Consider the following 22,511-nt stretch of genomic DNA (forward strand, 5'->3'; position numbering starts at 1 on the left):
CATACAATTCTTCACACATTCTCCTAGTCCAGCTTCACCCACTTCCGCAAGCCTTACATTACACTACACCATTATCAAGAAACATATATATCACAAATTATTGGAGATCAAATATGAAAATAAATCAAGGAATATTTTGCCACCTCAAACACTTACCAATGAACATGGCAAATAAAACTCGGTTTGAATCATGCTACATATTTCTGATCATAATCTTTTTAACCTCTTTAAGTAGCATTCATCTTATCAAACAACAAAACGGTATAGTCTTATACGGTATATAACTATGATTAACTGAAGCCAATAACATAGGCTAATTAAGTATCACTTCAAAAGCATGATATTCCTGTCAAGTTAATAAAAAAAATCAATTTGTTTCAATTACATCATTCTATCAATGTTCTATATCAACATAATTACGAGTGTCGATTCAGGGTTCAAAATGATCTCATCACGTATCAAATGGACCATATGGAGTTGTGTTCAGATGTATCGTATTCGACGTAATAAGCGCCCCGCTCTAAAAAGCTCCCACAGCAATATTTGCTAACATATTGGCTAGTGAACAATCCCAATTAGCACCCCTTCCGATTGACTAATGTACACAAGACTTTTTAATTCGTGTATAATACACACTCGTGTGTTATATGCACCCTTAATTATGGGCAATTAAATTCTGTAAAATATATCTGTCGTGTATAATACGCACAGACTTTTCTTTTGTATCATTTCAAGCTGTCAGCATAAACCACAATATTTACGATCTTTCAACTTTTTTTTTCTCACCAAAATTATAACCTAATAAGAGCCCCCTATTTCTAATTTTGAGAGCGCCCTAGGCGCTTATTATGTCGAATTCGGTATGTACACATTTCATTCAATGCAATAATGTATCACAAAACAATAAACATTTGTGCAGGCCTATTTCTCTTTGTTAGTTTTGTTATCAGTGGGTGGGTGAGAGATTTTAGTGTAAAGCTGCTTTTAACAGTATTCCAGTTATATCACAGCGTGTCAGGTAAATGTGGGAGGAAAGCCCGAAGTGATGCAGGTCTCAGACATTTACCACTTCCAGTGAAATTTGTTACTTCTGCAAGCCATAACATTTGTTATAATATGAGAACATAATTTCAATTTGAGAATTTTTGACATTTGGTGAGGATTTGGAGCCAAATTTCAGCCTCTCAGCAGGTCTAGATAAATCCCAGATTTCCTTGCCAATTACAAATCATCAGTCTTAAATTATTACAAAATGTGTTTCCTTTCATTCTCATAAGACAAACAGTTAGGAGACTGCATTGACAGTTTCCCCAGTCGGTCCACTCAGTTCATAAACAACTGGTCCTGGTAAATGCTTCTAGCGGACCAGGGTATTTGTAAAACCATTCCACTGAGGTATTCAATCTGCAGAAATTCAAACTTGCCCTATAGCAGCATCGTATACCATATATAAAAACTCTCTTCACAAGACTGTAAATGGACAATGGACCACTGATCCAACAAGCAGCACCATGAAATAAGATAGTATTTGGGACAATATGAAGTGTTAGTATTTAGGAGAATATTAAGTTTCAGTTTCATTTTTAAAGGATAGGACATTATTTCCTTGGTTTCTTCTCTGCCGACTTCTGGAAGTAGTTCAAAATAGACTTCATCCCCTTCACTGGTGTCTACAAACAAGGAGAGAACACAGTCAACTTACATAAATTGCCATCATACCGGCAAAAACAAATACACTGAAGGGAGTAAGACTAGTGATGTCAGGACACACTTGCCTCTGATTGTTTTGGCTTGATCATACAAAACATTGCTATAATTTAGAATATTGATGTACTGTGTTCAAAAATATGTCCTGAAATTTATTTTAATAGTGTTTTGATCTAAATTCCCTAAATTTTACATTACTAACATTTCAAATACTGATTTATCAATGTGCCCTAAAATGTGGCTTACCTACCCTTGTAAGGGCCGAGCAACAAAGGGAGACAATCATGTGCCCACAAAGTGGGTTACCTACCCTAGGAAGGGCTGAGCAACAAAGGGAGACAATCATATGCCCCATAGAGGGTTACCTACCCTTATTATAGATCTGCCAGGAGAAGAGCAGTCACTTCGTCCACACATATCATCCTCTGATGTAACAGACTTGGCCGGACTCGGAAATATACCCCTTCCATGTCCGTGTTTACCAAGTCGGATCTGAGTAAGCCAGTCAATGCACTTCTTGTCCTGACTTGGACTTGCCATTACCACTGACAATCGTTCTTGGCGGTTCTCAGCTTCATCCACTACAAGGTTGGGGAGATTACGCGTTGGTGAAAACACTTCTCCTTTCTCACTATTTGCACACTTGTCAATAATAGAATTTTTAAGTCCTTCAGATCTTATATCACATGAACTTGCTTTTTCAGAATTGTTTAATTCTGCCTCCAAATCACGCAGAACCATATCACTCTTGGCAGGACTGCTTTGTTCAATATGGCGCCGTTTACACTGTTCATTTGTCTCACCAATGTCTAGTTTCCTTTTCGACGTTTTCTTAGCTGAACAACTGTTCTCTTTCTCCACATATGCCTTGAATGGGACAGTACTGCTGCCATTGAAGTAGCCTGTATCCTCCTCATCCTCATCCAATTTCAACCTGGATGCTTTCCGAGGAGACGGATGAAAGGTTTGTTTCTGCGGAGATTGTAAATGTACTTGCTCGCTGAACACAGGACCTTCGGGCTTATTTTCTTTAAATGATTGTTTTTTAAACCAGTCTTTAATGGATGGTGACTTTCCTAAACTGGGAGACTTTCCCCCTGGTGACGAACGAGGCTGACTAAGGGGAGAGTACTCCCTGACAGGACAGGTAGGCTTCTTTGGAGTCTCTTTAGCTGTGGGTACGGTTGAAGTCCCTGTAATGGAAACTGTAAATACTGAGAGACTGTTAAATTATAATGAGTTATTTATGTTATTTATTTCAACTTCAGGCTATCCTAAAACAGTATCTTATATCTGTTATATTTTACCAATGTTCACCAAGTGTATATATACATTGACACCACATGAGTATTGATCCAAGTAAGAAACAAGACAATTATGGCATGTTAGTGTTTGTTTGTTTGTTTGTTAATGCTGCACTCAGCATTAATCCAGCTATATGACGGCAGTCTGGAAATCGAGTCTGGACCAGACAATCCAGTGATTGAAATCATGAGCATCAATCTATGCAATTGGGATACGATGACATGCATCACCCAAGTCAGCCAGTCTGACCACCCGATCCAATTAATAGCCTCTTACGACAAGCATAGTCGCCTGTTACAGGAAGCATGGGATGCTGAAGACCTATTCTACCCCGGACCTTCACGAGAGGCATGTTAGTGAAGTTAATTCATGACTTTAATGAGCCCATGTGACATATTGAGTATTGAGGAGTTTACAGTTATTCTGAATATTTCTGCTGCACATGACACCAAGAACTGGCTCGCAAATTATATGTACGGTGGTTGCTGTATTGATGTATTCTTAACTACTACTCACTGGGCTACTCTGTTTAATCCTAACTTAAGGAACAACCATATAACAAGAAGACATGGAATGCTAATATATTCACCGATTTCTCTGTGGGTCCTCTCCGCTGTTCCTGCCACCTCCCCAAACAATGGCGGCTTGACTCTCCGCAGCACCCTCCACAACTTCATGGAGTTGTCGTCAGACAAGGTGGCCAGCTTCAACACAGCAAGGTGTTAGATAAACACAGAAGTTCAGATATTGAAAAAGAAACCTCAGCATTGTAGCTCACCTGGATGTGTAGTGAACAGTTTACAATAGCCACTTGTTCCAAACTAAAGTACTGTCGGAAATGCAAGAAAAAAATATTTTAAAATATTTGTGTGTCGTCATGCATGTATGAAAAAGCCTATAGCCAGAGGTAATGACCCAACACTTTGTCCCGAGGTGATTACCTCACACCGGGCTGTGCATTCTCACAGGTCTCAAAATATTGCTGTTTTTGTACTTTATTGAGATATGTGTTGGCGGGGTAGCAATTAAGATATGTACTACATAATATTTGCATGGAAAACTGTGAGAATAGTTACAAGCTGTGAAAAGGGATGAGTACTGGTAGGTTTGCTTTTTTAAATCAAGAAGGATGTGTTGTTCTACAGACAATTTCTTTAGCCAGCATCTGACTCAGCTGATGATGTATCTGAATCGGTAATATCCCAAGGTATGTTAGCTAGTGCAACAAGGTTGATATGTACGCTGTCATGCACGTTGGGGGAACTGGCGTTCTATTTCAAAATGTGATCTTCAGCCTTTGCCATAGCTCTGGTGTAATCCTTGCAAAGGCTGCGTTGTTCAACCCTTTGACATGGGTGAGTTTGAATGTTGCGTTAGGTTTTCCCACGAAACATGTGCAGTTAGCCAAGAGAAGATCAATAGGGTTGAGCTCACAATTTCTAACTGGCGTACGTAAGACACCACTATGACATATATCTTGTACTTTACATGGTCTGAAGTCGACATTTCAAGATGTCAGATATTCCTGCATGGTCGCCTTTAGACTTATCATGGTTGGCGCGAAAGTGTCTGGTTCCTGGACGTTATGATAAATATTCTATCCTTTTTTTAAACACGCAAAAAGCATTTTTCTAGCATTTCAGACAGTACTTAAAGGGCTCATGGCAGGCAGTTTGGGAAAAATAATCAGTATTTCGCTCTACAAAGTTATAAGATTAGTTATCGCTGTATAACATGAATTGGGAAATTTATAATTCCAATTTTGGACTTTTTACTGACATTGCTGCAGACGGAATATCGGCCACTGAGCAGGTTTAGATAAAGCCCTGCTAACAGATGCCTGAGACTGTATGGCAGTACTTCCCACAGCTATGGAAAGTCTCTTCCATGTCAAATGTTTAGCCACTGAAGTGGGAGATAGACAATGTCCAGCTTTCAGGATCAATCATACAGCCCGTAAACGTATTAACCTTTTTGGGGTTGCATGAGTAGTAGGGATTTCACAATACAGGTGGCACATGATACAATACATATCTCAACACATAAGTCACGAAACGATATATATCTCGATTCTACATATACAACATTTTGTGAGTTAAACTCAGTCATTAGACTGAGAATAGAGTCCATAGACTCACTTATGAAGGTGAAGAAGGCCAACTGACAAATACCTACGGACATGACACACAAGTCAAGTCAACAATTCTGTATGAGAAAATTTTGTGCCCGAAAGACGACCAAGAAAGTTGAGGAATAAAAAAAAGGTGTGTACTTGGTTATTGATATTGATGCGAGATCAACATGGACAATCGATATAGGGTTAAATGTGAATCGATACCAATTTAAGTGTATCGGGTTTCTGCCAACGATGCAACTGTGTACTGGAAAATCACGACATCACTAATGATTGAAAAACACATTGTGACTTTCACTTTCGCGATGTCGTAAGAAACGCTCTGATTGGCTGGATGAAAGGTTGTGCTGACATGATCTGTAATTCAATGTCCTCAGATCTTTGTGTAATGTTCGAGAGCACGAAGATATGATTCTGTCGAGACTGAGTTTCAAACAGATGCTACTATCACTAGTGTACCTAGTCAAGGCTAGTTACACACAAGCTGCCATGTCATGATAAACTGTATAGCTGTGAAATTGCTGTGAGCAACAGGTACTGCAGATTCCTCAAACACCCATGCTCCCTATCAGTACAAATCATATGTTCAATATGTAACTAATAATAATGTGATCAGCCATCATACAATGGGTAAAACCAGGATGAATGTGTGTCAAGTGTATTGTTCGGAATCAAACCCTGATTGTCTGCATTACACACTAATGAACACACTAACCAGAAGGGCAGGGACGAGTCCAAATTTACTACCCGGGTACCAACTCCCCTATTACCCAACCCTACCCGGGTACCCGCTGTAGTTCTCAAGAGATAGGTACAAACCATCCAATTTAGAAAAGTTTGACCGTAGCCCTGGCAAAATGTATTTAGATACACGTATAAAACAATCTGGTCATGCATGCACTGAAGTTGACTAAAGTTTTAGTTTAATTCAAACATATAAAAGTTATTTCAGAAAGAACTGCGAGCATTCATGACTTGTAGTTAAAAAAAAAGTTCTAATTAATTTTTGTCATTAAACAATATATCACTTGACTAACCACAGGTCCGGGTCGTCCTGTGGGTACCCGGGTCCTACTCATTACCCGTCCCCGCCCTACTAACCAGAGTGCTACCACCCAATCCCTTTGTTTACCTTTGTGAAGTCATGCTTGCTCCATGAGACACTCGTGACCTCCGCCCGATGGCCCTTCAACACAACTGGCGACTTGTTGGGCTTGTCAATCTATAGAAACACACCGACAAGTGTAGAGAATGGTCAAGTCCATTCAAGACAAAAAAAATCATCTGACTCCGAGCCAAAAAGTCCTTGTTTCATCCCCAGGCAGGTTAACAACAAGTATACTCTTTTTACGTCTTTAGTTATGATGCGGCCGGGAATAAAACCACCGACCTTCTGCTCTCCGAACTCGATACATTAGTTCAAGTTGTTACTGAAAATGTGATTGCAAATAATAGCCTGGAAAGATAGTGGTTTCATGCAGAAATATTCATCAGCGGTGTGAAACAAATGCAACTTGTTTGAGACTTATACCAAATTGTTTCAACTAAAACACACACAAAATGTAAAAATTTGAAAATAGGAAAAGGCAATAGTTGAGCATGAGTTCATTGCACATGTATAGTTGCATGCAAAAACATTTATTAGTTTGAGAGTTATCGCTCGGAAACAAAGCCTAGACTTGTTCAAGGTTAAGTCCAAATTGTTTCCATGGAAACAGAACAAAATAAAATATAGAAAAGTTTTAAAATAGCAAATGCAGCAATGCATTGGCCTTCAAGTTATGGCCCGGAAATGAACCCTATGTAGAGAGACATAAATAAGTGTTCTAAGTCTCTAAAATGAGAAAAGTAAACTGTAGCAAGACAAGTAGGACATGGTTAGTTTGCATCTTGCAACAAAACCTGACCTTATGATGAGATACTCATATCGTGAGTCCAACATGTATCAAGATGCCCTGACCTTCCACAAATTATTAGTATTCATTAGAGTCAATACAGAGGATAGCTCACCTCCCACACATAGGCCATGGAGTCACTGGAACCACTCAGGAGGAAGTCGTTGTCGGGACTGATGGAAGACTTGACATAGAACGTGTGGTTCTGATGGCCTCGGAAGGTGTTCACTGAAGACAGTCAATTGATGAAACAGGCTTCAAGCTTCAATACATAGCAACATTATTTTTCACAATAACAAATTCATATCAGTCCTGTAAACAAGCCCTCAGTCTATCAATGTCAATCAATCCAGGAAAAAGAATTCAGACGGATTAGTCCTTGTTTCCAACTACAATTTGTCATTAACATTCCAAGACTTTGGGAGAATTTTGTCAACAGCAAGGGCAAGTAACACTAGACACACTTACAGATGTTATTTTTTTATGCCTATTGAATTTACATTTAGAAAATAGTGCTTGAGAAAAGTTCCCTTCTTCTTCAACACCTACACAAAACATACAATGAAAAGAATCCATTTCTTGGCCTAACTGGAATGAGTGATTGAGTATGGGCCACGCTACTTTCGGTCACATTAGGTCATATCACAACAGGAAACAACATCAAAACTGAACTGGTGTCTCCGGTGTAGATTCAACCACACCATTTTCCTAGGCCTTACAGGCTATTCAAGAAATAGTACAGAACAAAACTTTTTCGAATGAAGTAATCTGCATCAAGTCTTATTTAATAATAAGCAGCATCAATGAATCAATGACAAGCATCCTGCATTCACATGACCTTACATAGCCATGGTTCATACAGATATGGAACACTAAAATTCAGAGCCTTGTCAACTTTCAAGGCTTTTCAAGGTTGCTTGCTGTCATTTTCAAGGCTTTTTTAGCTGGGTTATTTTATTAGCCTTAGTCTGTCAATATTTTTTTTAACATCCAGCATACTGTATATAAGTCATAAGACCATACTATATATTTGTAGAATTTTCCTATTCGGAATATTCTATAAGTAATACGTTACCACTGTTATACCGAGGCTGTTGTCTCCCACAACTGCTGCTATAGCGAAATCTACCACAGAGATCTCAATTACCTCATGCAGCACGTGCGTAGCCACCTAGCTGCCATGTGACACCCTTCACTCTTGTCTCCTGCGAGAGCAAGTGCTCGGGGGACGGACGGGCGGGCAGCAGCCCAGTGGTAACGTATTACTTATAGAATATTCCGAATAGGAAAATTCTACAAATTACATTAAGTAATACGTTACCACTGTTATACCGAGGCTGACTACCACAGTAGGCGGTGGGGAGCACCTGCAACCCGAATCCTGACTGCTAGCGTTCCTTCCGACCAGCGGAAGTAAACACCAAGGCGGAAGCACTCGATGCGCATGCACCTAGCTAGGCGTTACCCTATAGGAATACCAAAGCACTGTCATGCGCATACCGTAAGGCTCAATCGTCATTGCCAAAACGATTGGTGACTCCAAACGGCCCCACTGGATAGGTATTTCATCGCCGCAGCGGATGAGAACACTGTATCCGCGTGAGCTAAATCTTAGATCAGGTTAAACAGTCGAAAAGAGGGAAATTAATTTCCTTCAGACCGTATATCCCAGAGCAAGCCTACTGAAAGTATGCATTAGGCGCGTGACCTAATTCCAGTATTCGTAAGCATGTATCGCAAGGTTGGAATACACGACAGACAATTAAATGCATAATTGTCAAAATACAAATAAGGACAAAACACACATAAAGCCGCCTCACCTGTGGTGTGAGTGCGCTGGTTTGCAGGACCCCCACTCCTGTACCCACGGCGTGGGAACATTGGAGACGACCCAGATTGACCACCGTGCAAGGACTGACGACTGCGGAGTTTGAAATTGCGCTGGACACACCCCCTAGATGACCGCTTGTGCCGCGATCAGCGGCCCAAGACGGTGCACCCCCTCCACGTCTTCATCAGAAACCTTTCTGAGGTAATGATTGGCAAAAACCGAGTCAGAACGCCAGTAACAACCTCGTAATATTCTGTGAACAGAGATATTCGAGTGTAGGGCAAATGTTGCCGCTAGCGCCCTGATCTCGTGCGGGTTTGACCCCGCTACCGGTAACCCCCGAGACCGGTACGCCAGATTGATGACAGAACGAAGCCACAACGCAATCGAGTTGCGAGTTATGTCAACCGTGCGATTAGGGTTACACGATATGAACAGACGGTCACGCCCTTGTCTACGTTCATTCGAAGCCTTAAGATAATACTTAAGGGCCCTAACCGGACACAGCGCTCTGTCCTCAGTATCAGCAGGATGTAAGATTTCTTTGAGTGATCTGACAGTGAATTCTCTCTCCGCTTGCCCGACTCTCTGATTCTTGGCGACGAAGCCCATGAGCAGGCCCAGGCGGACCGCTCCTTCGTCACCCCTATCGAATCGTACCTTGGCGACATCGAGTGCATGAATTTCGGATACACGTGCCGCCGTGGCAAAGGAGAGGAGAAATGCTGTTTTCCAAGTCACATGCCGGAACGAAGCACTATGCAAGGGTTCATACGGAGCTTCCGTAAGTGATTGCAACACTAGGGAAAGATCCCAGGCCGGTGCCCGAAGGCGGCCCTTCTTAAGATCGTGCTGTTTGAAACCCTTGATAATACCCCGTATCACCGGCTCTTTGGAGAGACTGGTACCCATAGCAACGTCCCGTACCGTAGCAACGGACGAGACATAGTTGGCAATGGAACCCCCGGAGAGTTTCCGGGTCTCTCGCAAGTGAGACATGAAACGAGCAATATCCTGCACAGATACCTTATCTGGCGAATGAATGTGATGTTTACAACACCACTTCGTGAAAATAACCCAACGTGCATTATACACCTTCTGGGTAGAATCACGATGCATACTAACGTATGCCCGAGACGCCCGGCGAGAAAAACCTTTACTCCTCAGACGCTCGGTGACAACATCCACGCGTGCAGATTGAACTGCCCTGCGTTTGGATGAAGCTGACGGGTGTGAGGGTGGATCAAGAGATCCGGTCTCACAGGCAGTGGGAGTGGCGACTGCGTGACCTGGGTCAGCAAGTCGGGGTACCACGATCTGTTCGGCCACATGGGCGCGATCAGTAACATTCGACAGCGAACTCCTCGAAGCCGGCTTAGAATGTGTGGTATCAACGCTGTCGGCGGGTAAGCATAAGCGTCCAAGTCCGTCCAGTCTAACGCGAGAGCATCGTGATCGATGGCCCTCGGGTCCGGGACTGGTGATACAAACAACGGGAGTTGATTGTTGAACCGCGTTGCGAACAGGTCGACCATCGGACGACCCAAACGTTCGCACAGCCACTGAAACACTACTGGATTCAGCATCCACTCTGTGGGGCTCGGATCCCGAGGCCTCGATAGAGCATCGGCCAGTACGTTCCGCACACCTGGGATGTGACGGGCGCGTATCTGGCACGGGACACTGTCCACCAGAGCGTAAAACTCGAACGTGAGATCGAGCAGCGAGTGACTGTGGGTTCCCCCCAGTTTGTTCACATAGGACACTACCGTCGTGTTGTCGGTCGCCAGCATGAGCCGGGCGTCGACGAGACGATGCTTCCAGTGATTGACTGCGTTGATCACTGCCTTGAACTCGAGACAATTGATGTGAAGACCTAGTTCGTCTACGCACCACAGCCCCGAGCTCACCTCCCCCTCTAGATGGGCGCCCCAGCCCACTAGAGAGGCGACTGTATACAGGTTCAACGTGGCCCGGTAGGGCCGCATAGAGACTCCTGATAAGACATTGTAAGGGACCGTCCACCACTCCAGATGCGGTCGGAGCCGATCCGGGAGGGCGACGGTCGCACTGTTCACCTCCGTTGCTAACAACTGGATTAAAAACCGTTGCAGCGGGCGGAGTTGGAGACGACCCCGTACGGTGCAGTCCTGGGCTGATACAAGTAGCCCTAACAGCTGTTCCCAAAAGTGAACAGTCTGTTGCACCGCTAAGACTTTGGCAATCATCGCCTGAATTTTGTGCCACCGGTCTGGGGGGACAAATAGGCGATGGGACACCGTGTTGAACCGACCTCCGATGAACTGCAAGTTCTGAGAAGGGGTTAACTCGCTCTTGGGGAGATTGACAATCCACCCCAATTGCTCCAAGAGCCGACGTGCGAAAACGAGATGGCGTGACAGGGTGTCCGACATTCGATTTGCTACTAGCGAGTCGTCCAGGTACGCGAAGTACCGGACACCCCTCCGGTGGAGGAACCCCACTATGGGGGTGGTTAACCGTGTGAACAGCCAGGGAGCGGACGAAAGACCGAATGGGAGTACAACCCACTTGTAGTGCCTGCCTTGAAAGACAAACCTGAGATACCTGTGATGATCCGAGTGAATCGGAACATGCAGATAAGCATCCTTCAGGTCGATCGAAGCTAGCCAGTCGGCCGGCATGATCAGTGCTTTCAGGTCCGTCAAGCTCAACATTCTGAACTTGGGCGGCTTGCACAGGTAGAACTCGTTGAACGATTTCAAGTTGTGAATCATTCTGAGTTCGGCACTGTCCTTCTTGGGAACGAGAAATATCCTGGAGTAAAACCCCGGTGTTATTTCTGGTAGAGCTAACTCCCGAACTGCCCTCTTCTCCACCAACCTGCCGATGGCATCGGCGAGGAAGGGGAGATCGGTTTCCGAATAGAAACCTGCCGACGGGGCAACGGTGAGCGGCGGATTCGCTTTGAGATCGAGCCGATAGCCGTACCGAATCGTGTTGACCACCCACGGGTCGTCGAACACTTGTTCCCAATTCTCCCAGTAAGTCTGGAGTCTGGCTCCCACTGGGGAAAGAGAGGGGGGCCGGACGGGCTGCGGCAGGCGCAACTGTCCAGGGCAGTGTGACTCGGGTTCGCCTACGGGCCAACCGAAGTTGGCGCTGTCGGCATACGAACCCCTCCAATGAGAGTCACCTGGAGGGGCCCTTGCCGTCCTTAGACGACTTGGGCTTCCCCCAGTTCCCCTTCTTCCCGCAAAAGGGCTGCTGAGAACCCTTACAGGAGCCCTCAGAGCAGGGCTTCTTCCCGGAGGAAGAAGGACCCGACCCCTTAGGCCTGCCGGACGCAGCAACCTGGGGCGCGCTCCGCTTCGGAGCGGCACCCAGGCGCCTATGCAAGGACCCCACAAGATCCAGTGTGTGCCGAGAGGCCTCGGCAGACACAGCGGCCTGTTGTTCCTTCAGAACCCCAGGGATCTTGTTATTAAACAGGGTCCGAGCAGACCAAGGCTGCGAAAGGAGCACCTCCTGATTGGCAGCGTCCAACCCTGAAGCAACCAGATACGACTGGCGCCGAAGAAAATGGCACGTGCCAGAAACAAAGGCCGAAGCCCCGGCAACGTACTCCAGGGAAGCATTCAAACCGAGCAAGCAGTTGTAAATGCGCTGGTCACGGTCCGTGGGAGAACCTTCGACCAGACTGGCCGCCGCAGCCAGGTATGTGTCTCCGTGAGACATAGCCAGCATGGAGTGTCGAGCGAGGGTGTCCAGCTGTTGCAGGGTACCTTGCGGTACCGTGGCAACCGGTGGGGCACGGACCCCCAAACGCTCCACATGGGCTTCCGCAGAAGGACCAGCCTCGGGAAAGGCAAGGTCATGAACTGGGAAAGACCCTTTTCTCCACGACGGGGGAGGTAACGGGAGACCCCGACCGGAGGCAGCCGTGAAGGCTTTCTCCAAAGACGGCTTAATCCCGCGCAGCAAGGTTGATGCCGGGAAAGCCTTGTCGGACGACTCGTCGTATACCTCGGAGGAACCCACGGAACCGTGGATACCCCGCGGTATCGGCAGGGGCTTTGGCATGTCCTCGAAGAGGTCATACACCATGGCCACGCGGTCCTTAACCGATAGCGGAAGCAACGGTTCGGGGGAAGGACCGGTAACCACGGCAGCCGGCGCCGTACCGGTGGACCCCGCGTCCGAACCCGCGGCCACCGAAGAGGCCGGGGACGGAACAGCCAGCGGCCTATCTTGCGATAAGGCCGCCAGCTTGGAGTCCACAATTTGCGACAACAATGCGGCGACGGAAGCCCCAGACAGCCCGAGGGCCGCAAGGGGATCCGCCGCAGCCGACAAGGAGGTGCCCGCACGGGGGCCCCGACCGGACGAACCGGCCACCTCAGGGGTGGAAACGGACTGCGCGCACAGCCGGTACCGCTCAAACTCCGCAGGTCCCAGACCTTCGCACAGGGTGCACCGGGTTTCCTCGCAAGGAACCCTGCACCGCGGGCAACGATCGTGGGGATCCCGGGACGACAAAAACTTTCTGCACACCCCACAACTCCGAGGAGCAGGGGTAGAGGGGGTGGAGACGGGACATATCCATGTCAGACATTGATTGTTTTCTAGAAACAAAGAACAAAACATGGTTACAACGCACGCACCACAATGATTCACAAACGAACATTTTCACAAGAAAATAAACGAGCAATGTGAACATATAACATACACATATAACTTTTACTAAAGAAATAAGTTATGTTAACCCCCAAAACATACAAGAACAGGGGAAACGTAAAACACAACGTGCATACGCGAACCCCGCAAGTATATAGAAAAAAAGGGCGGGAAAAAATTTCCGTTTGGCGGGAAAATTATAACCAAGCGTAGCTACCGCAACGCCCCATAAAAGCACAGTTTATTAGAGAATAAACGATAATAAATATCACCAAATCTTCAAGGAACGCTTCAGCAGGAGAAAACACGTCTTGCTAAGCAGACGAAGGAGACAAGAGTGAAGGGTGTCACATGGCAGCTAGGTGGCTACGCACGTGCTGCATGAGGTAATTGAGATCTCTGTGGTAGATTTCGCTATAGCAGCAGTTGTGGGAGACAACAGCCTCGGTATAACAGTGGTAACGTATTACTTAATGTAATTAGTCAAACAAGATTGATTTTAAAACCAAGAAATAAGATAAATTAAGTCTGTTATGAACTCATCAGGGTGTTTGGCAAAGTGTCAAATCTATCACTGATAAATCACACTAAAACATCCTTGGTACATAACTATTAGTTTTGTGGGTAATACTTTTGACAAGTTTATGTCATTTTGTACCAATTCAAGGCTTTTCAAGGTAGACATTGATAATCAAGGCTTTTCAAGCTATTTTGGTGATTTTCAAGGCTTTTTAAGGTTGACATTAATAATCAGGGCTTTTCAAGAGGGACCTTAAAATTCAAGGCCAAGGTATTGTATTAGAGTAAAAATATCACATATTCTTAGACTCATACTTATTGCTTATCTCATCTCATAACCAAAAGGTAGTGGAAACATCCTGAACTGTGTTCCCAGTGTACGGAAAAACAACTCACCCGAATTCACCCAAGTTGCAGGGGCGTATCGGAACCACATCTCTGAGTATTACTACCTAACACAAGCGCCCACTTACCTGGCTGTTTGTTGTATGTGACAAGGTCGTACTGGTAGATGATGTCGTCTGTACAGCTGGCAAATAAATTAGCACCGTACGAGTCGACTGTCAGGCTGGAATAACCTGTCAAATGAACATGTCATACAGTATTTATACAACAGTGAATCAATGAATGTTGTGTCAAGCCACATCTTGTTTGAACAGTCACAGGTTCAGCACTGATTGATGTCAAGGGAGGACCAGACACAATCAGCTAAATCATACAATGTTACCACCAAACTTATTTGTTTGTTGATAAACATTGCATCAGTAATATTCAAGCTATAAGAGGGACTGTAGAGTCTGGACCAGGCAAACCAGTGATTGATAGTATGAGCAACATTCCATGCCATACCACCCAATCCAAAGTCACCTCAAATGACAAGCAAAGGTTGCTGGTGTAGCATTACAAACCTGGAATCCCCAAGACACATTGACTACTATGCAACTGTGTATTTAGTAAACAATCACATGGATCCTATAGACATTAGAGATTGATAACTTGATTAATAACTCCATGTTCATAGAGTACAAACAGTTACTTTAACATTTTTTATGTATGGCTGACCACAATACTGTCAACATTTCTAAATGAGTGAGTGAGTGAGTATGGTTTTACGCCACTTTTAGCAATATTCTAGCAATATCACAGCGGGGGACACCAGAAAAGGGGCTTTACACATTGTACCCATGTCGGGAATCGAACCCGGGTCTTCGGCGTGACGAGCGAACGTGAGGTATACCACATCAGCCTGTGAATAATTGAGTTTGAGATGACACATGAACCTTTGGATCAGGAGCTAAATATGTCTATGGATAAAAATTGAAATCCCATATCCAAAAAACATAACAACAGCATATGACGCACTAATTGGCATACCATGTTTACTTGCCCGAGGTCCTCCATAAGGGAAGCTGTATCGAGCCACAGGGTCCGAGTTGAGTGAGGAGTAGTTCTTTCGTAAATCCCAAATCTTTATACATCTGAAAGGTAAATCAAACTTTAATGACAACATTCAAATACTGGTCTGTAGAATGATGACTCAAAAATAATAATAACAAACAAAGTTTCCAGCTTCAAAAAAACATTAGGACATTTCCACACCAAGATCAAAAGAATGGGAAATGCACAGCGTGAGATAGGATAAGTTTAAAAATTTGTGAATTTGTAACGAGACCACTGTGGCCCCTGCCCCGTTATCCCTGTTCCACGCTGCCTAACCCCTACCCCATGCACCCTTCTGCCTACCCCGTGCTCCCTACTGCCTCCCCCATGCTCCCTACCCCATGCACCCTTCTGCCTACCCCGTGCTCCCTACTGCCTCCCCCATGCTCCCTACCCCATGTTCCCTTCTGCCTACTATGTGCTCCCTTCTGCCTACCCCATGCTCCCTACCCCATGCTCCCTCCCGCCTACCCCATGCTCCCTTCTGCCTACCCCATGCTCCCACCCGCCTACCCCATGCTCCCTTCTGCCTACCCCATGCTCCCTCCCGCCTACCCCATGCTCCCTTCTGCCTACCCCATGCTCCCTACCGCCTACCCCATGCTCCCTACCGCCTACCCCGTGCTCCCTACCGCCTACCCCGTGCTCCCTACCCCATGCTCCCACCCGCCTACCCCATGCTCCCTTCTGCCTACCCCATGCTCCCTCCCGCCTACCCCATGCTCCCTACCGCCTACCCCATGCTCCCTACCGCCTACCCCGTGCTCCCTACCGCCTACCCCATGCTCCCTTCTGCCTACCCCGTGCTCCCTACCCCCTACCCCCTACCCATGCTCCCTTCTGCCTACCCCATGCTCCCTTCTGCCTACCCCATGCTCCCTACCGCCTACCCCATGCTCCCTTCTGCCTACCCCATGCTCCCTCCCGCCTACCCCATGCTCCCTTCTGCCTACCCCATGCTCCCTTCCGCCTACCCCATGCTCCCTCCCGCCTACCCATGCTCCCTTCTGCCTACCCCATGCTCCCACCCGCCTACCCCATGCTCCCTTCTGCCTACCCCATGCTCCCTCCCGCCTACCCCATGCTCCCTTCTGCCTACCCCATGCTCCCTACCGCCTACCCCATGCTCCCTACCGCCTACCCCGTGCTCCCTACTGCCTACCCCGTGCTCCCTACCGCCTACCCCATGCTCCCTACTGCCTACCCAGTGCTCCCTACCGCCTACCCCAATGCTCCCTTCTGCCTACCCCGTGCTCCCTACCCCCTACCGCCTACCCATGCTCCCTTCTGCCTACCCCATGCTCCCTTCTGCCTACCCCAAGCGCCTACCCTGTACTTCCTTCTGCCTACCCCGTGCTGCCTACCCCGTGCTCCCTAACGCCTACCCCATGCTCCCTACCGCCTACACCTTGCTTCCTACCGCCTACCCCATGCTCCTGTGCCCTATAGTGTAGCAGTACATACCCATCCACAGCGCCAGAGGAGATGAGCAACATGTCAGACTGGAATGCTACAACTGTGACACTCTGTTGGCTGTCCTGGAAAAAATATGTCCAAATATTAATGATTTGGGTGGAAGAAGCTGCTAGTTTAAAACATAACATTTGCTGTTTGTTGCCTTACACCACAGTCCACATGCCAGCTATATCTGCCTGTAGGTAATTCAGGGCCTAACAAACCAGTGGTTGATATTGAGAGCCTGACCACTAAAACCAAATTAGTCCTCTTGTGACAAGCAAATGTGTTCCCCACTGGGTAGAAAATTAAGAATCCAGCCTACCTCAGCTCTATAGGCAATGACACATACCAGTAGTCAATAAGTCTGTAAAGAATATATTGCAAGACAACAAGAAAACAGCATTATCACTATCCCCGGTCATGGAGCACATTAGAACATTTATTTACTCATATAGCAGTGAATATAAACTATAAAAAGAAGGCTTATAAAACCTTAAGAAGAGATAGGCACTAGGGTTGCTTTATGTCATCAGAAAAACTGATTACATCTGAAATTAATACACACAAAAGGCCCCTTCCCTGGAAAAAATAATTTACGGCACCAATTCTCGAACTCCTTCTTGATAAGTATCTCTCAGATGAGCTAATTTCAGAAGTTTCTGAGACAACTTGTCCCCACACTTCATGCAGTATGAAAAAGCATGGAGCAAGGGCCATAATTCTAAAAAATTAATTTACGACACTAATTTTTGAACTCATTTAAGATCATGACCAGTAATATCAATTTCATTTCTCTAACTTAATAGTTTTGAGAAAACTTGTCCCCTTTGAGAAGCAGATGGACGGACAGACAAACGAACATGGTGGCCGGTGATAATAACCTGATATTGGTATTGATTGGCATTGATCATGTCTACTGCAAGTCCAGTTGTGGAAAACTGATAGTTTAATTTAAGAAAGATAACAACAGATATCATCTCCTTAGTTTGACAAAACTGAAAGTACCAAAAGATACTAATAAATGTTAAATAGCAAAATACTAAAAGAATAATTCTCAGTCAAAGACATGACTGTTGTGTAGCCTGGAGTCAGTCCACTCACCATGACCAGCCCTAGCTTGGTGCGCTTCTTACTCTTCAGACCCTGGACTGAGTGGGCGTTGCGGATCACATTCATCGGAGGGATGAAGCCTTCTACAGACAACACATAATACACATACAACTACGGCTGTAATGATACAATCTGTTGCAATAATAGACATCCTGATTATAGGTTGTGAGTGGGTAAGTATGGTTTTACGCCGCAATATTCCAGCAATATCACAGCGGGGGATACCAGATATGGGCTTCATACATTTTACCCATGTAGGGAGTCGAACCCCGGTCTTCAGCGTGACGAGTGAAAGCTTTAACCACTAGGCTACCCGACCACCCAATAAGGTTGTGACATGACACAATACATGAAACCTCCACACCTGTCCTGTTAGTTTATTGAAGAGTGTTGGTATATGTGATATCAAATGAGACTCAGGTGAGATTCTATTTATCATCCAAAATTACTAACCTTTTCAGTTTGTAAACAGTAATAAAAGATATATCCTGTGGACGCTAGTTCGGGTGATAGAATATATACCTATAATATCTTTACATCCAATTTTATGAACATTTTCTTCTTGATCATTAAGACATCAGTGAATGCTGATAATCCATTTAAATGTTCCAATCCATTCTCCGATTATTCAATCAGTCACACTGGCACTATCCATTATAGTTTTTCTAAAATGCAAAAATATTTACCAAGTAGAACGGGAAGAAAATTATATTTAATCATACAGTTTTATAGACACTTAATGCATCAGTGACAAAACAGTTAATGCACGAACAACTGAGATGACAGCTGCAGACAGATGTGTTACCTTTGTGAGCACAGCGCTTGTCATAGAGCATGACATGGCCATCTCGAGACCCAGTTGCTAAAACAGCTAGAAGAAAAAAAGAGGAAAAAAGACTATTAAAATTTAGACAAAGGAAACATAACCATAGATAAAAAGATCGCAGTGATGAGCAGGAAGTAATGAAAGAACTAATGAGTGAGTGAGTATGGTTTTACACCCCTTTTATCAATATTCCAGCAATATATCATAGCAGGGGACACCAGAAACGGGCTCCACACAATGCACCCATGTCTAGAATCGAACCCGAGTCTTCAGCATGATGAGCGAACGATTTAACCACTAGGCTATCTGACCGCCCCGAAAGACTTAATGATCTACCTGAACATCTGACGTTTAATGAAATAGGAGTGTACAAATAAAGAATTATCATGGGTATGTGCCCTTCATTTTTTTAAGCCTAATAAAGAATGGACAGAAAAATCAGAATGACTAATTTAAAACTTCAATGCCAGTAGTCCATAAACATTAGATTTCCAAGGATTACATCAAGTGCTGTCTGTAACAAGCAGAAGGCTGCATTTATACCATCGTCAAACTTCCTAATTACATCAAGTGCTGTCTGTAACAAGCAGAAGGCTGCATTTATACCATCGTCAAACTTCCTAATTACATCAAGTGCTGTCTGTAACAAGCAGAAGGCTGCATTTATACCATCGTCAAACTTCCTAATTACATCAAGTGCTGTCTGTAACAAGCAGAAGGCTGCATTTATACCATCGTCAAACTTCCTAATTACATCAAGTGCTGTCTGTAACAAGCAGAAGGCTGCATTTATACCATCGTCAAACTTCCTAATTACATCAAGTGCTGTCTGTAACAAGCAGAAGGCTGCATTTATACCATCGTCAAACTTCCTAATTACATCAAGTGCTGTCTGTAACAAGCAGAAGGCTGCATTTATACCATCGTCAAACTTCCTAATTACATCAAGTGCTGTCTGTAACAAGCAGAAGGCTGCATTCATACCATCGTCAAACTTCCTAAAGGCGACAGATCGGATGCTGCTGGTGTGGCCTTTGAACACCTCCATCTTGGTACTGGTGTGCGGGTCCCACAACACGGCCGTCTGGTCACCAGACGCCGTCACAATCTTCTCTTCCGACTCCATCCAGGCCAGATCAAAGATGGCGTTGTTGTGGGCCTGCCACTCTGGGAGGATGCACAATAACTACTGATCACAATGCTTAAGGGTTTTAATATTTTTGGATAAACTTCAGGTCCAGAGGACCCCAATTTTTAGGTTAAAGGTCCCAGTACATAATGAGATGTCACAGCTAAGAATTTACAGCTTGACATTATTAAGTAAATGGTAGCAATAATTAGACTGGGACTTGTCAAATTGCTGATAAAAGTAGTGAATACAGTTCATGTTCTACTCCTTTTGTACATCCTTTGGGATGCCGTATATTCTTTGCATCCAAACCATGAATTTGTGTGAACTGGATGTATATTTATGCTTTGAGGAAATTCTTCTCAAACACAATTCAGACATAAATATATATTCAAACTTCAAGGAGCCCCAGACCCTACTAAATTTCATACACTGCATTTAAGTTACACTGAATAATCCACACCTTTCAACCTGAACAATTAAATCAAGTAAATACTACGTATGGACTCTAGAGCAATGTATCTTAGTTCTAGCCCTCACTACACCCACTGACCACATACTGGTGTGCTCCTGGTGAGATGCAGTAGGTTTGCCAGACCCGGTTTCCTCACCTGTTAGAATGGCCTCTGTCCCAGTACGCAAAGTATTGTACAGCACCAGGTAACCATTCTCATCTACCAGGCTCAGGATATGACTGGAGGATGCAACTGGAAAACAATATTTCAGATTTCCATTTATTCATTTATTTTGTTTCATATACATGGGTATATATAATAAAGAACGGCATTTTTTTTCATATAATCCGAGTTAACCTGTCATGGAATGACAGATTAAGCATAGTCATTTGAAAAAATTGGGTGTTCTCTAAAATGTTTAACTTCCTTTATGTAGTATAGTCTAGATTTTGGGCTGTTCCATAACACCAATTTCCAACAATACGTAGGCAGCATATAAATAATCAAGTCTGGACCAGACAAACTAGTGACTGTCATCATGAGCAACATCATGTGGTTAAGAAACCATATCAGTCCCAATAAGAATTTTTAGCTGGAACATTTTTGCAAGTACATGTATTAGAAAATTCTTATCTTGATCTTATTTCTTAATATTACTTCATTCAACTTTTTTTTATTAATCTTAGTCAATTTGAAAATGGTAATAATGTTAAACTGCATTGACATGAAAAGTACAAGGAGCCTGAAGTAACCAAAAATTGAATAAACAAATGGGTGACAGCGTTTATAGTTCCTCACCTGGACAGAAGCTGCAAGCAAGAGGTGGGACGGACACCTGCAAGGTAGTAGGTTTCCAGTCAGCGAAGTTCACTATATGTTTATAGAATTGTTAAACTCTATTCCGAAGAAATTTCATTGCCATGTCTCAATATCATTTGAGGTGTGGTCAAAATGCAGAATGAAATGCTGTCATGATTGTATGTTTCATGGATGATCATTCATAAATTCATATAGTTTTAAACACTATTTTGCCTTTTACGCCCAAAGGTATATGTTTCAACAGATTATCAAGAGTGGTTATTCTCTGGCAGACATATTTCCATACAACTCGGGCTTGAGAGCAAATTGTTGATATGTAAGTCAAATCCAGCATACGTCTTTGACTTTGTTATGATTGATATTTGAATGCCACACGTGATTTGGATTAAATGTTACCAATATCATATTTACAAACATTATTACATATTCTGAAGGACATAAAGTCTGCAAATATAATTTGTGTGAGCCGCCACAGCTTCATTTGAGAAGTGATGTCATCACCATAATTGCTCCAATCCCTTAGCACTGAATTTCTCTTGCTCACAACAATAATTTAAGACAACTACTTTACAATACGAAGCAAATGCCAGACAGCGAATCAAAGGTATTCATAAAATGCATTTGAGATGTTATTATTATAGTATATCATTGTCAACATGTTAATATTTGTTAACACTTAATACCCCATCATCTTCTGAAGCCAATAAATAATCATCACTGGTGAGAGACTCGAACTGATCAAGCAATGGAGATATCACACTTTGGGTTCGTACTTTCCGGCGTCCTGGGATAGTAAAAGAAAATTCATTCAACATCTAGATCTAGTAGAAGATATTAGTAGTAATAAGCTTTATCCATTATTATATACATTAAATATTATGTCCCAAATATTCAAGCATGCTGTACTTTAATTTCTTCTTGCAAACCGATGACCTTGTCAATACTTTGATATACTTTTTTCAGTTACATATTTTGCCATGAAACATAATGTTTTGATTGGAAAGGGCTTCTTTTGGTTACCTCATCATCATTGAAACAATGTCTTAAGAAAACATGAATGATTTGAGAATTGCATTTATTTACCCATACGTACCTTCGCATCTATCATATATACTTCTGAACAACATTTTTGCAAGGGTTTAATCACTCTAAATATTAGAGTATAAAAGTTTGCTAAAATGCTCTACACTAACTCCCGCGACAACTCAAGATTCCGCGCACTCTGAC

The 22,511-nt window shown here is 44.0% G+C and overlaps 1 protein-coding gene across 1 annotated transcript; it reads right to left on the minus strand.

Moving 5' to 3' along the window:
• Positions 1-962: 962 nt before the first annotated feature.
• LOC124146656 (denticleless protein homolog) lies at positions 963-22,502 on the minus strand. The gene is made up of 15 exons (XM_046517060.2): positions 22,378-22,502; positions 21,968-22,068; positions 21,264-21,300; positions 20,622-20,717; positions 19,866-20,048; positions 18,861-18,926; positions 18,047-18,138; positions 16,952-17,025; positions 15,422-15,525; positions 14,521-14,625; positions 7,157-7,269; positions 6,279-6,368; positions 3,602-3,716; positions 2,077-2,900; positions 963-1,670 (listed from the first exon to the last, which is right to left on the minus strand). The coding sequence occupies exons 1-15, from the start codon at positions 22,409-22,411 to the stop codon at positions 1,599-1,601; spliced, it is 2,106 nt and encodes a 701-aa protein (XP_046373016.2). The 5' UTR covers positions 22,412-22,502; the 3' UTR covers positions 963-1,598.
• Positions 22,503-22,511: the final 9 nt, after the last annotated feature.

The sequence above is a fragment of the Haliotis rufescens genome, unplaced genomic scaffold, assembly GCF_023055435.1.
Source record: "Haliotis rufescens isolate VD_foot unplaced genomic scaffold, xgHalRufe1.0.p SCAF_3, whole genome shotgun sequence".
NCBI lineage: Eukaryota > Metazoa > Mollusca > Gastropoda > Lepetellida > Haliotidae > Haliotis > Haliotis rufescens.

What these genes read in the sequence shown, in the direction of transcription:
- LOC124146656 (XM_046517060.2), bottom strand. Translation starts at nt 22,411, where the DNA reads ATGTTGTTCAGAAGTATATATGATAGATGCGAAG. An exon ending in TATATATGATAGATGCGAAG is followed by an intron (nt 22,069 to 22,377) that starts GTACGTATGGGT and finishes TTACTATCCCAG; the next exon opens with GACGCCGGAAAGTACGAACC. An exon ending in CAAGCGCTGTGCTCACAAAG is followed by an intron (nt 18,139 to 18,860) that starts GTAACACATCTG and finishes TGTTGTCTGTAG; the next exon opens with AAGGCTTCATCCCTCCGATG.